The sequence below is a fragment of the Mustela nivalis genome (assembly GCF_964662115.1).
Source record: "Mustela nivalis genome assembly, chromosome: 10".
Lineage (NCBI taxonomy): Eukaryota > Metazoa > Chordata > Mammalia > Carnivora > Mustelidae > Mustela > Mustela nivalis.
Genome location: NC_139029.1, coordinates 103,955,569 through 103,968,486, shown reverse-complemented (window position 1 = coordinate 103,968,486; position 12,918 = coordinate 103,955,569). Strand labels below are relative to the sequence as shown.

General features: G+C 48.9%; 1 protein-coding gene across 1 annotated transcript; it reads right to left on the bottom strand.

The window, feature by feature from the left end:
- Nucleotides 1-257: 257 nt before the first annotated feature.
- OVGP1 (oviductal glycoprotein 1) lies at nucleotides 258-12,206 on the bottom strand. The gene is made up of 11 exons (XM_082687430.1): nucleotides 12,059-12,206; nucleotides 11,427-11,456; nucleotides 10,832-11,036; nucleotides 10,609-10,665; nucleotides 10,222-10,387; nucleotides 9,597-9,721; nucleotides 7,814-7,922; nucleotides 7,533-7,718; nucleotides 5,841-5,957; nucleotides 2,088-2,223; nucleotides 258-1,094 (listed from the first exon to the last, which is right to left on the bottom strand). The coding sequence occupies exons 1-11, from the start codon at nucleotides 12,081-12,083 to the stop codon at nucleotides 565-567; spliced, it is 1,686 nt and encodes a 561-aa protein (XP_082543556.1). The 5' UTR covers nucleotides 12,084-12,206; the 3' UTR covers nucleotides 258-564.
- Between the last annotated feature and the right edge of the window lie 712 nt (nucleotides 12,207-12,918).

Here is a 12,918-nt window from a genome sequence, read left to right as displayed (position 1 = left end):
GATGTTATACTGGAGTCAAAAAGAGGATTATGGGAAACTGTGCTGGGAGAGATCCTGTCTCTGACCACCCATGAGGGGAGTAGTTGTGCAAGGCAGAGAGGGAAACACATAATCCACATTGAAAAAAACTGGCACTGACTAGACACAAATTTCCTCTTTCCAAAAAAAAAGCTGTAGGGGAAAGTGAACTTGAAAGGCAGAAGCTGACAATTGCATTGTACAGGTCATTTCAAGAAAAGAACTCCAGAAAACTCAGATGGATTCTTGTGTTTCCAGTTTATTCAACAGAAAAAAGAGATGATCTCACTGATATTGGGGTTTGCTCATACCCATGAAGGGTTTATGAATGTCTGGGTAAAAGCAGCTCCCTACAAGAAAAGACAAGGGCTTTTCCCAGCTTCTGCCTTCAACAGAGCCTAGGCTCCTTGACCCACAGCAGAATTTTCTGGGTTTTCTTTTCTTAGAGAGAGAGCACTTGTTGGAAGGGTCATAAGATTGACAGAGGAATTGTTTCCGTAATGGGAATACAGGGATTGTCAAAAGCAAGAGGAATGTGTCCTGGGGCTAGATGACAGGACCAGAGGATGACCTCCTGCTTTCAGCTTCCATGTGAGGAACAACATAATCCAACAGGGGATCAGTGTCCACCTCAGAAATCAAACTCTCTTCTCTAAGGGTCTTGGTCTGCCTATCAGGAATGACTGTCATCTTTCCAGAGGGGATAGTCATCTCAGAGTCTATAGCCCTCTTTCCACGGGGCATGGTTCTTCCAGAGGTCCAAAAATAATTAGGAATCATAGTCGTCTCTCCATTGGTCATGGTTTCTCCAAAGGTCTCAATATTCCCTTCCAGAGTTACAGTGAAACTTCCAAAGGACTCAGTTTCCCTTGTAGGGGTCACAGTCCCACCTCTGTTTCTTGTAGTCATATTTTGAAACTTTCCATGGTTATTAGCGGCCAGAGACTTTCCTCCTGGGAATGAAATCCTCATATCAGCGGTCCAAGCTTTGGTTATAGCTGGCCTTTCAGGGCCAGTTCTTGGAGAAGTCATAGCAGTTGAGAACCAGAATTTTGGTGAAGGAGTTGAGCTGGACTCTAGAGAAAATCATCAGAACAGGATGAGACTCCTACTGCTTCCTTCCCATCCTATTAATTACTGGCAGGACTACAACAGAAGTACATGCTCCCAAAATCCAGAGTTGAAGGATTTTATAATATACCCACTTGAGGGCATAGATAAAATCCCACCATATGGAATACACCTGCTCCTTGACTTCATCACATTAATGTGACCCCAGACACACATGGGGACTCAGCACATTTACTAGATTTCTGGTGAATGACCCTAGGGAGCCTGCCAGTCTTTTATGCTTAAGACCTCACCTCACGTTGACCTCTCTGATTGTGAATTCAACAAGACCTTGTTGCCCCAAGTCCTAATAACAGAAACCTCTTGTGTCCCCCATTGTAGGAGACACCAGGAACAATGTCAAGGGGCAAGGAGGCCACTCTAGGCAGCATTTTGTAAAGAACTGGGTTGGAGTCCTATCTTTGGCCCTGACTAGCAGGGCCACTAGTTAGCCTGACTAGTTAGCTTTCTGAGCCCCAGTTTCTTGGTGTATAAAATGATGGGTAAACCAACTCAAAGAATGTTTCAGCTCTAGCATGTCAGGTTCCATCTCCTAAACACTGGGGCAGTCTCTACTATCAATGAGATGGCAAAAGAAATCTGACTTTCTTTTCTGGCCCTTGTCCCATGAAAAGAGGAGGAGTCAAGAGAGAAATAAACTAGCATATGTTGAACACTAACTATGAGCCCGTAGTTTTCAATCTTCATTTCTTTTCATTCTTGTAATAATGTCGTGAGTATAAAGATCATTCCTGTTTTACAAATAGGGAAACCAAAGCTCAGAGGGGTCACTTGGAGCACACCTCTAAACCAAGAAAATGGACTGGCCTGACATCAGAACTTATTCTCTTCCTTTGAAGTCATGCTGCCTCACCAAAGCCTTCATATCTAACAGAAGGGACCCAGCCAGAGCCTAGTTACACAACTTCTAACCCCAGTTCCAGGCAATAGCTACTCACCATTCTGCACCAGGAGACTATTCAACTTGCTGACAAGGGGGAAAGGGCCAGTGCCACAGAAAGCACCCTTGGTGTCATCCAGGTCCAACGTCCACACCATGGCTCCCCCAAAATTCTCTCTCTTTATGAACATTGCCTGAAAAAGTAGTAGTCAATCAACCTGCTATGCTGGGCAACCACCTGACTGGGTACAATGGCTAAACACTGAAGACAGACCCTCAGGAAACACCACAGGAGCAAGAGAGTCAGTGTTTGAATCCAGCCTCTAACCACTTCCTAGCTGGGGGATCTTGAAAAGGTCACACAAACCTTAGTGCCTTTGGGCACCAGGGTGGCTCAGTCGGTTAAGCGACTGCCTACAGCTCAGGTCATAATCCCAGGGTCCTGGGATCAAGCCCCACATCAGGCTCCCTGCTCAGAGGGGAGTCTGTTTCTCCCTCTCCCTCCATCCCTCCCCTCTACTTATGCACTCTCTCTCTCTCTCATACTCTCATACTCTCTCTCTCTCTCTCAAATAAATAAATATTTAAAAACAGCAACAACAACAGCAAAAAACCTTATGTGTCTCAGTTGACTCATTTGTGAAAAAGGATAGTAAAATTTCCAACATGTTTAGGGGCCAAAGAATTCCTACAAGTACACACTATAGCAAGGATGGAGCTCAAAGACATTATACTGAGTGAAAGAAGCCATCACGAAAGAACAACTACTGTATGACTCCACTCACAGAGGGTCCTCGGAGTTGTCACTTGCATATAAACAGAAAGCAGAGTAGGGATTACCAGCGGCTGAAAAGATGAGAAAGTTCTGGAGATGTTAGGTGGTGATAGTTACACAATAATATGAATGCGCTTAGTGGTACTGAACTGGATGCCTAAAAATGGGTTAAATGGCAAATTTTATGTCATGCATATTTTGCCACAATTTTAAAAATAGATTTAAAAAAAAAAGAATTCCTACCTGTAAAATATTTGGAGCAATACCTTGCACCAAGTAAATGTTCATAAATATTTAAAACTGTTTCTCCAAGATCCCATGGCTAATCAACATTATCATCATTCTAAATAGATGTTGCTATATTATTTTAGAATCACTTCCATGTAGCTTATCTCACAATGCTGCTATAAAGAAGAGAGAAACTACCTTCACAGATAAGAAAATAAAGGCTTTTGTCCATGATTTCTAAAACCTCAGCTATAACTAGACGGCAGGGTTTAGACTCCAATCCGGGTCCTATTACTTCTTTGCTTGTGTTCTCTATCAGGGTTGATGGAAAAGACAGACTCCATCACCTCTGCATAGCTGTATGACTTGGCCAAATCACTTTGGCCTCCTTTCTGGGATTTGCTTTCCCCAAATGTAGAATAAGAAGGAGGAGGGACCCAATTAGAGCTCAGCTGAAACTATGAAGACTCCGAGTTTTTATCCTGCTTACAAATGAACAAATTAGCCTGCCAGCTTTATGTGTACATGTGCACGCACAGGATCTCTGGTTCAGAGAACAGACCAGTGATGCTCGCTGCAACAGAGCAGTTGGAAGAGCACCTAGACCTTGGTCCTAGTGCACCAGTTGCCCAGAGAATAACATGGCAAAGGCCAGATAGTCACGTCCACATGCAGGAAGGTGTCAGCACAGGCTCCTGAACTCATGAGCTCATCGAGGACAGCCAGCAAATCAGACTGTCATCCGGAGAGAGGGAGAGCCTCACTGGAACGTAGACAAGCCCTCTCTGAGGAGGGGACCTCTACATCTGGGACCGTAGCAAAGGCTCTGAGGGAGAGGGAGAGGCAGCTTCCTATTTTCATTAGAGCTCGTCTGCTTCCTTTGCTCAGAGGGCGCAGGAACACTGAGAAATCCAGGGATAATTCTCTCCCGATGATGATCTCTCAGGTTTCTTTCAGCTCTGGGATTCTGGGATGAAATCCCTTAATCAGCCTCACACAGGGTTCTGCCCCCCTCTAGTTTTGCAAGGCATGGTAACAGCCCCTCAAAGCAAGGACACCATCCTGGCTGGCCTGGGTCCTCCCCCAGCATACGTAGGTCAATTACTTCTCCCGTGTCCTGCGGATCATATTCTTAATTCCATCCAACTGGGTAATTCCACTGAGTCATTGAATTTTTCTGTGTGTGTCTTCTGGTCCCAAACCAGAGTAAGATCCTAGAGGCTGAAAGCCATGCTCTCTACCTCTCTCCCTGCAGCAGGCTTCACCCAGTGATAGGCACAGGGGAGCTTATGGTGGATCTTCATGAATGCTGCCCTTCTCTGATGCTTTCTACCCCAAACTTCCCCCAAAGAACAGCTGACACCTGTTACTTCTACATCACCCATAATAGAGGAGACTAGAACTTCTTTTTTTTTTTTTTAATTTTTTTTCAGCGTAACAGTATTCATTGTTTTTGCACCACACCCAATGCTCCATGCAATCCATGCCCTCTCCAATACCCACCACCTGGTTCCCCCAACCTCCCACACCCCGCCCCTTCAAGACCCTCAGGTTGTTTTTCAGAGTCCATAGTCTCTCATGGTTCACCACCCCTTCCAATTTCCCTCAACTCCCTTCTCCTCTCCATCTCCCCATATCCTCTATGCTATTTGTTATGCTCCACAAATAAGTGAAACCATATGATAATTGCTTGACTTATTTCACTCAGCATAATCTCTTCCAGAGACTGGAACATCTAATAAACCCTGATATCCAGGCAGTTGCCAAGTCCTGATCATTTCTTATTCAAAAATTACCTCCTCTTCCAACCACCTGGTCCATGCCCTCACTATCTTCCCTGCACACCTCTGCATTCCCCAGTGCTTTCAGAATGCCAGAATCCCATGGGGACTTACTAAGAACAGTTTTCAAATTCTTTTTAAGACCTGCTAAATACTCAGGGATGGAACCAAGAATTTCTATATTTGTCAAGTCTCAGATGATTCCAAAGCACGGGCAGGTTTGGAAATCACCAAAGGCATGTCATCTCTGTTGTAATTCACTATGGAAACCCACTGGGCTCACTTCCCTTCAACATCCCTTGCATGGGGCGAGGGGGTGATCAGAGTTAGGTTCTAAAGGCTTCAAACTTACAGATCATATGCCTGGTCAGAAACCTGATTTTTTCTTAAAATACCTGCAAGAAGTGGGCCAAACACCTTCACCAGGATTCAAGTCCCTCTATAAACCAGCCTGCACTTCACCACCTTCTCTTACACTTAACAAAAATTCTCTGCCCCCCCCCCAAATTCTTTGAACCTACTTTGAATGAGCTTTCAGTACCCACTGAACCTCTCCCCATGTCCTTATTTCCCCCTGCTGCTCACCTCTGTCAGGAGGCCCTCCCAGACTCTCCTACCCCACATATCAGTGCTACTCATGGAACGCTTAGCATGGTCTACCTTGTATTGCTGTTTGTCTGTTATGAAATTATCTGGTCCAAACAGAAAAGAAGAAACTGTTGCCAAAAATCTGTGTAAACCGAAAGAAGTCATTTCTCCCCTCAAAACCAAAATTCTTTCTCTTCAAAAGGAGAGGGTTGAATAGACGAGATTAGGAAACCTCAGGTTGGTCAGGTTCCTGAGACTCACCTGATCCAGCCACCCTCACCTTTTTATCCTCCAACCAGTACATGCACACACGCATGCGTGTACATATGTGCACATGAGCGCACGCACGCGCACACACACACACACATTGTACAGATAAGAGTCTCATGGGAGCCAGAAGAAAACTATATGCCGAAACAAGAAAGGACCAAGGTCTTACCTTGTGACTGAAGCTGATGGCATCATCATAGCCAACCCACTCCTTCCCCTTGTAGGCATAGGGGACATGCTGAAAATCAATCCAGTGCTTTGTCGCTCTCTGGAGAAAGGAGCAAACCTGCCCGGAGGATCACCAGGTTAGTTCTGGGAAGAGCCATGGGGAGAAATGCCAGCAGGCACTCTGCTCTTTTCCCAGTGGTGAAGAAACCAAGGGCCCCTCCCCAGGGAGTATGAAGAGGAGGACCAAAGAGGTAGCAGGAAGCCACTCACAGAGGACCTTCTCTTTCCTGAACAAATTCCTACTAGAACATGTTCCTTTCTCTAATGTCCATGATGGAAAGGGAGACAGAACCAAGGAATGGCTAACATCCTTAGAAACCAAATCAGGTCTTGGCTAAATAACGTCAATGCTAATACAAACAGTAACCTATCCCACCTGACCAAACCTGGATCTCTTCCAAAGAGTTACCATAAACAATTTCTCTTCATTTATCATAAACAATTTCTCTTCATTAGAAATCAACCTGAAGAGCCCAGTCTCGGTAGTTATCACACTAGCAATATCACACTAACAATAAATTTAAAGTTCTCAAAGGTAGGGAGAACTGGGTAATTACAATCACTCGACCATCCCAGTGACTACTAGGTGCCCGGGCTTGTACTGGAAACCCTACGCCACAAATAAGTCGAAGTGTTCCAGTCCATTGTAGAAGCTCATGTCCCAGGCTTTTTTTCTCTCCTTTCTTCCTCTCTTTGGTTCTTTAAAGGTTCTGTCAACATCTTTTTGGCTGTAATGTTGTTCAAGAATATTATTTCCACTATGCTATCACTTGTAGGAAAACCTTCACTGGCTTAGCAGGAAAACCTCTCCAGCCAGCCAGCAGAGAGCAAAGACTGGGGAGACCCTGTGCCTTCACTCCTACCTAAGGCACCCACATACACCATGTGCCCCAGCACCTGCTGTCCTCTGCCTGGGAGGCCCCTTCCTCTTGTCATTCCTGCGCATCAGGATTCTTCCTGTGCTCCAAAGCTCTGCTCCATGAGACCTTTCCAGATCCCTAAGCCACACCCCCTGTTTCTCTTATTATCCTCCCTCATATTCATATCCCCTTGGGTCCATGTCTCTTCCTTCCACTCAGTAGAAAGCTTTGTTGAGACAGAGAATAAGAGAATGGAACTGGGGGGAGAAGAAAGAATCTGTAGGAAGGAAAGTCTTGAATTGCTTCTAAAGAATCCAGTAGTAGGAGGGAAGGGAATCAGGGAGTGAAAATGAAACAAGATTGGCCAGGAGAGCTTAGTGATTGAAGCTGGGGAGGGGTAGGTGGGAGTTGGGGGGGGGGTTACACTATTCTTTTACTTTTGCAAATGTTTGAAATTATATATATTTCAGATATTATTTTTATTTAGGCCAGATAGTCATAAGTCAGGATTGACTTGCGTAACAGTTAAGATTCTTTCGAGGGCCACCCCCTGCACTTGGACTTGACTGAGCCCCCTTATCCCCTACAAGGGACTCAAATACCTTCCCCTGAAGAAAAAGGAAGTATCTCTGATAGTGGATTTCCCCTGCACTGGTAAACCACTTGTTTGTCCTGGCTCCAGTCCTCACCCTTGCCTCTGCCCTGCTGACCTTGCTCTTGTCCTGTTAGAGGATGGAGAAGCCCTAACAGATAGATGTCCCTATTTCTGTCACCTCATAATAAGCCAGGAAGCCAGATTGCTTGGTGTACTTTCCTGGAGATGCAGGTCCCACGACTTCAGCCTGCAGTCCATTCTTAGAGGCTTTAAGGAGGCGAAAGGTACGCCCATAGGTGGGGAAGCCCATGAGGAGCTTCTCTGGAGGCGCCCCCAGCTTTCGCCAGTAATTCATGGCATACGCCTGCAGGTAGATAGAACACAAACCCCTCTGTGTTACTGAGGGCCGATGCCCCGGGCTCAGGGAAGGCATCTGGGCCCCTTGAGGTCTTTCCTTACCGAAGAGCTGGGGTCTCCAGACAGAGAGTACAGGGGGCTGTTGTGCCCTGTGAGCTTTTCCCAGCCTCCATGAAAGTCATAAGACAAGACATTGATGAAATCCAGGAGTCTGTGGAGGCCAAGAGGAGGAGATAAGCAGATTGGGCTAACGAGATTTTCAAGTCAGATCAACCATGGGACTAGCCAGCTAACTGTGCCCTGGCCACCCAAGCTGCCCTCCCATCTCAGCCCAGGCTGCCCGCCCTTCTGTGTCATCTACTTGAGATGAGCTGCTGCAGCAAACTGCTGGTCAGGGACAGCCATGCCTCAGAACCCTGGTCATCCCGAGGGCTTCCAGGGAAGTAGGCAGGAGTCGGACATGAAAACACATTTGTGGGGCGCCTGGGTGGTTCAGTTGGTTAAGCATCTGCCTTCGGCTCAGGTCACGGTCCTGGGATCGAGTCCTGTGTTGGGCTCCCCGCTCAGGGGGTAGACTGTTTCCACTCCCTCTGCCCCTCCTCCCATGCTCATGCTCACACTCGCTCACTCTCTCAAATAAATAAATAAAATCTTTTTAAAATTTTTCAGAAGGAAACACACTCATGCCTGACGCAAGTACTAACAGGTTGTGTAAATGTCATGAGGAAGGCAGTACTGCCCACAGCAGTTAAAGAGCATCTGTCCTTCCACCATTTGAGGTGCCAGGGAAACCAAGTCTTCCAGAACACTTTCAGAATGAACAAGTGTCAGTAAGCACTTACCAGGTCACAGGCGTAAAGGTGTACAAGGATTCCATCATTTAATTTTAACCTGGTCAATGGCCTCAGTGTCACAGTGGTCTCCGTTTTAGAGCTGAAGATGGTGTGACTCTGACAGGCTCACTAACTTGCTGCGGTCACCCAGCTGCCTGAGGGTCAGCCTCCCTCAATCCTGCCGGCTACCCACACCACTGCTGACAAACTCTATACCGCACGGGGTCTCTCCCCCTGGCCCCCACACTGAAACCCAGCTCTCTGGTGTCATCACACACAGAAACACCCCATCCTCTCTTTCCTTCTGCACGGGCCTCAGCTCCTCCTCTGTAAAATACTCCATTCTTGAGGTTTGAGAAATTAGCCCAGAGCTGGCATGTCCAGAAAGAGTGAGTTCTGAGTGACGCCTGGTGGTTCATGGGTTAAATGACTGCCTTCTGCTTGGGTCCGGATCCCTGGGTCCAGGGATTAAGCCCAGGGTCAGGCTCCCTGCTCAGCGGGGAGTTTGCTTCTCCCTCTCTGCCTGCCACTCCCCCCTGCCGCTCTCTAGCTCTCCTGACAAATAAGTAAAATCTTAAAAAAAAAAAAAAAAAAGTCAGTTAAGAGGTATTCTTTGCTCTGCTTTGTAACTTGCACAAAGACGGGTGCTAGGAAAGCTGGGCCTGGCTGGGCTTTCCTATTTTTGTATTTGTGGCGGTGGGTGATTTTTCATTTGCCTCTGATGCCAGCCATGGGCGGCAGAGCGTATGTCTACAGCTGTCCCCTGGGACGGCAGAGGCCGACCCAGCAAAAGGCTTTGCGGAACGCACTACCCAAGAGGACGTGATGGTTGGGACTGATTCTACACTCCACCTCTGATCTCCTAAAGAAAGCCCGGGCTATGTGGAGCTGAGCTAACCTTTGTCCCCACCCTTGTCCCTCAGCTGGATGCCCCCTCCCCCACCAGCACCTGTGCGAGAACTCAGGGGCAGTGCGGGGGCGGTGCGGCGGTTGTGAGCTTGAGCTGCCTCCTTGCCTCCCACGTCCCGCCCCGCCAGGCAGCACGCACTCACCCTCCTAGAGGGCGCACATCATAAGCGGTCCGGATGGTCTGTGGGTCCCCAGAGACGGCGGCAGAGAGCAGCAGCCTGGGACGCGCCGTGAGCATCGCCTCCTGCCGGAAGGCAGACAGGAGCTCCTACCAAGAAAGACGCGGACGCGGCGACCGCACCGTCAGGAAAAGAAAGTATCAGCCAGGAAAACTATTTACAGAGCCCCTCGAGCCAGGCTCTGAGGACACAGAGGGGAGCCAGACACGGGCCTTTCCCCCAGGCTCGCGAGGGAGGTGGCCTCGAGCCACCATGATAGCTGACTTAATAGAGGAAGGGGTAGAGGCGTGGCCGGCAGGGTCAGGAGCACGGGCTGCAGACTGTGAGCCTGAGGGAGACCCGGCCGCTGCCGAAAGGAGGCGTCACTTGGGCTGGCCTGCTGCAGTAGGACCTGGCTGTGACCAAGAGGAAGAGCCACAAGACTCCTGCTCCTTCGCCTGACACTTATAAGATGATGGTAGTAAAAGAATGTTCTACCACCATTCTCCTGCCCTTGCCCCTGGCCTTGTGCTCCTCCTGCGCCATGAGCCCAGATATGATAAAAATAGAATCATTGCTGGATCCTGGAGCCCGCCGGACTTGGCCTTACTTCAATTAAGAGGAGGAAAGTCCACCGGTCACTCTTGGGGCTGCCTCTCAGTCCAGGGTACAGGAAGAAGAGGTCCAGACCGTCAAACTTATGTCTCCTCAGGAGGGATATAACCGAACCAATAAACCTTCCCCGGTTGGATAATGTGGACAGCATAGTGGTGAACCTGCAGGAGACCCGTGGTGAGGCGGGGAAGGAGGGCTTTCTGCAGAACCGCAACCTCCACAAAGCCCTTTGGTTCTTGCCCCGCGGAGGGCACACAGCTGTGGCTGGAGGAAAGGAAGGCGGGTCCACCCTTCTCAGAAGCCCCTCCCAGCACGGGGCGGGGCGGGGCTAAATACCTGCGTTGGAGGAATTCAAACAGCAGGGAGGGGGCTCCAGTCTCACCTGGTAGTGCCGAAATTCCACCCACCAATGGACAGCAGTGTTCTCAGCTCCCCGTTCCTGTGATGGGGGATAAATGGAGGTAACCTGGGACCCCACTGCAGTGGGTTGTTATTCAACAGGGAGTTCTCACCCTCCCCCTCTACTTTGGGGATGCTCCCAAGGCCCACTTGAGAGGAGGCTAGGACCTCCTGAAAAAATGATCCCCACATGCCAATGAACACACCTCTGCTTGAGTTTGTTGAACTCTGCATACGTAGTTTTCTCATCCTGGGGATCCTTAGCAACAATCTGATTGTTGTTCATTGAGGCAAAGGCAAATATCAGGTGCGTACAGAGAAAGGGGTCCAGGTCCTGGGGCAAGACGGAGGCAGGGCTGGCGCGACCCTGTGCCCAGCTGGTGAAATAACACACCAGTTTGTAGGCAGCGCCTGGCAAGGGAGGACATGTGTTAGCTGGCAGAGACCAAGGGAGGGTATGGAGCTTGGCTTCCGCTGACCGCTGTGACCACAGCCTGGGAGGCCTGGCCACCAGAATACCCCGACCCCCATGCAAACGCAGCCCAAAGCAACCCTGAGGTCTGCCCCCACCCCCACCCCTACTGCTGAGGCCCCAGGGGGAAAAGAATGCTTTATGCAGTCCTGATCAGAATGGATCCTCATCCTGGCACACAGAGCAACACAAATGGCCAGGACTGAAAATCCTCCACTGAACTGCAGCAGATCAATGATCTGGGACACAGGAACCAGGACAGGGAGGGTCTGCAGGGGACACTCCACACAGTGTCTGGAGAAGCTCTGGAGATGACGCAATGTCCTTACCATCGTGCTGTTTCAGCACAAGAACCAGGCCTGCAGGAAACAAAGGATGGAATCACACTCAAATTCCCATGCTCTCCCCAAGTGACATGCCCCAGCCCCACTCCGGTCCTCCAGGGCACCCACGGACTGGGGCCCATAGCCAGACACTGACACACACATGGAGACATGCTGCGTTCACTGGCTTCCTCTTCTCTAAGTTGAGCCATGGTTGCCAGATCTATCGAAGCTCCTATTCACCCCAACAAACACCACATCGATTCATACATGCTGATTAGCATGGGGACAACGATGACTTAGAAGTCCCAGCAAAAGCTCTAGGCCAGTGGTTCTCCCCCTGGCTGTAAGTATAAAATGTAGTAATGTTCTGGCTCCTCCTCTAGAGATTCTGGTATCACTGGTCCAACATGGAACCCGGCGTAAAGATACTTAATGGGTAGCTGGATTGGAGAACCACTGCTCCGATCACTCCTGCCTGGGCCCTTCCAGCCCTTCACTGTGTCCCATCCCACCTCCATCTAACCCAACCCCGAGCCCCTGGCTGCTCCTCAGGCACTCGAGAGGTGACAAACGTAGGAAGCCTGGTATCTCCTGGACTGAGTAATATTGTGGGGGCTGGGACCTGCCACACTCACCAATCCACAGCAACAGTCTGCCCATCTCAGAGGTCTGAGAGCTGTGAGCTTAGGGCTCGAGCCCCTTTATAAGAGCTCTGGGACAGTGCTGGCATAGCCCAGCTACACACACACACAAAGCCAGGGGCAGTGATTAATGGGCTGCTGCCCGAGACACAGTGACCCCGCACCTCCCATCCTCCCTCTCCAGTCGAGCTGTAGCTCTCAGAGCTTGCAAAGTGATAGCTCGGTCTGACACTGGCATGCAGTGGGTGTCTGCCAAGGGCCATGGCGAGGTCAGGGCAGTGCTCAGCCCTGTTCCTGGGATTTGCCCCCCAGGGATTGAGTATGAAGAGGAGTAAACACTGTATGGAGGCAGTAATCCCAGTGTTATCAGGTTATTGGTTAGGGTAGCAATGTAATGAAAAGTTGAAAAGTCCCAGCTTTGGACCTAGGCAGGCCAAGGTTTGAATCTCAGTGTTATCAGTTAGAAGTTTATAATCGTGGGTGTTATTTTGATCTTTGGGCTTCAGCTTCCACGCTTGTAAGATGGAAGTAATAGCCCATACTCACCTCATAAGGTTTTATAGGAATTAAAAAGATAATGTATGAAAAACTGTTAGCTCAGGACTTTGCATGTAATAAGGGCTCAGTGAATGGTAGATGTCACTAAGGATGCTGAAAGAGTTGCGCCCACACCCCCACAGAGTGAGGTTCTCAAACTCACACACTGACACCCACCAGGCAGGTGACACAAATGCCTGGGTGAAGTGGACACAATATAATAGCCCTCTCCACTTTATTATAACAACAAGAGTTCAAGCCCAATGATACACATGAAATAACATGAAACCCCTTGGTCAGGAGACAACAGAGATTGG

Coding starts and splice junctions, on each gene's coding strand:
- OVGP1 (XM_082687430.1), bottom strand. CDS start 12,083: ATGGGCAGACTGTTGCTGTGGATTG. Junction 5,958..7,532: donor GCTTCCTGGCTTATTATGAG/GTGACAGAAATA, acceptor TCCTCCGGGCAG/GTTTGCTCCTTTCTCCAGAG. Junction 2,224..5,840: donor CCATCAGCTTCAGTCACAAG/GTAAGACCTTGG, acceptor CTACTTTTTCAG/GCAATGTTCATAAAGAGAGA.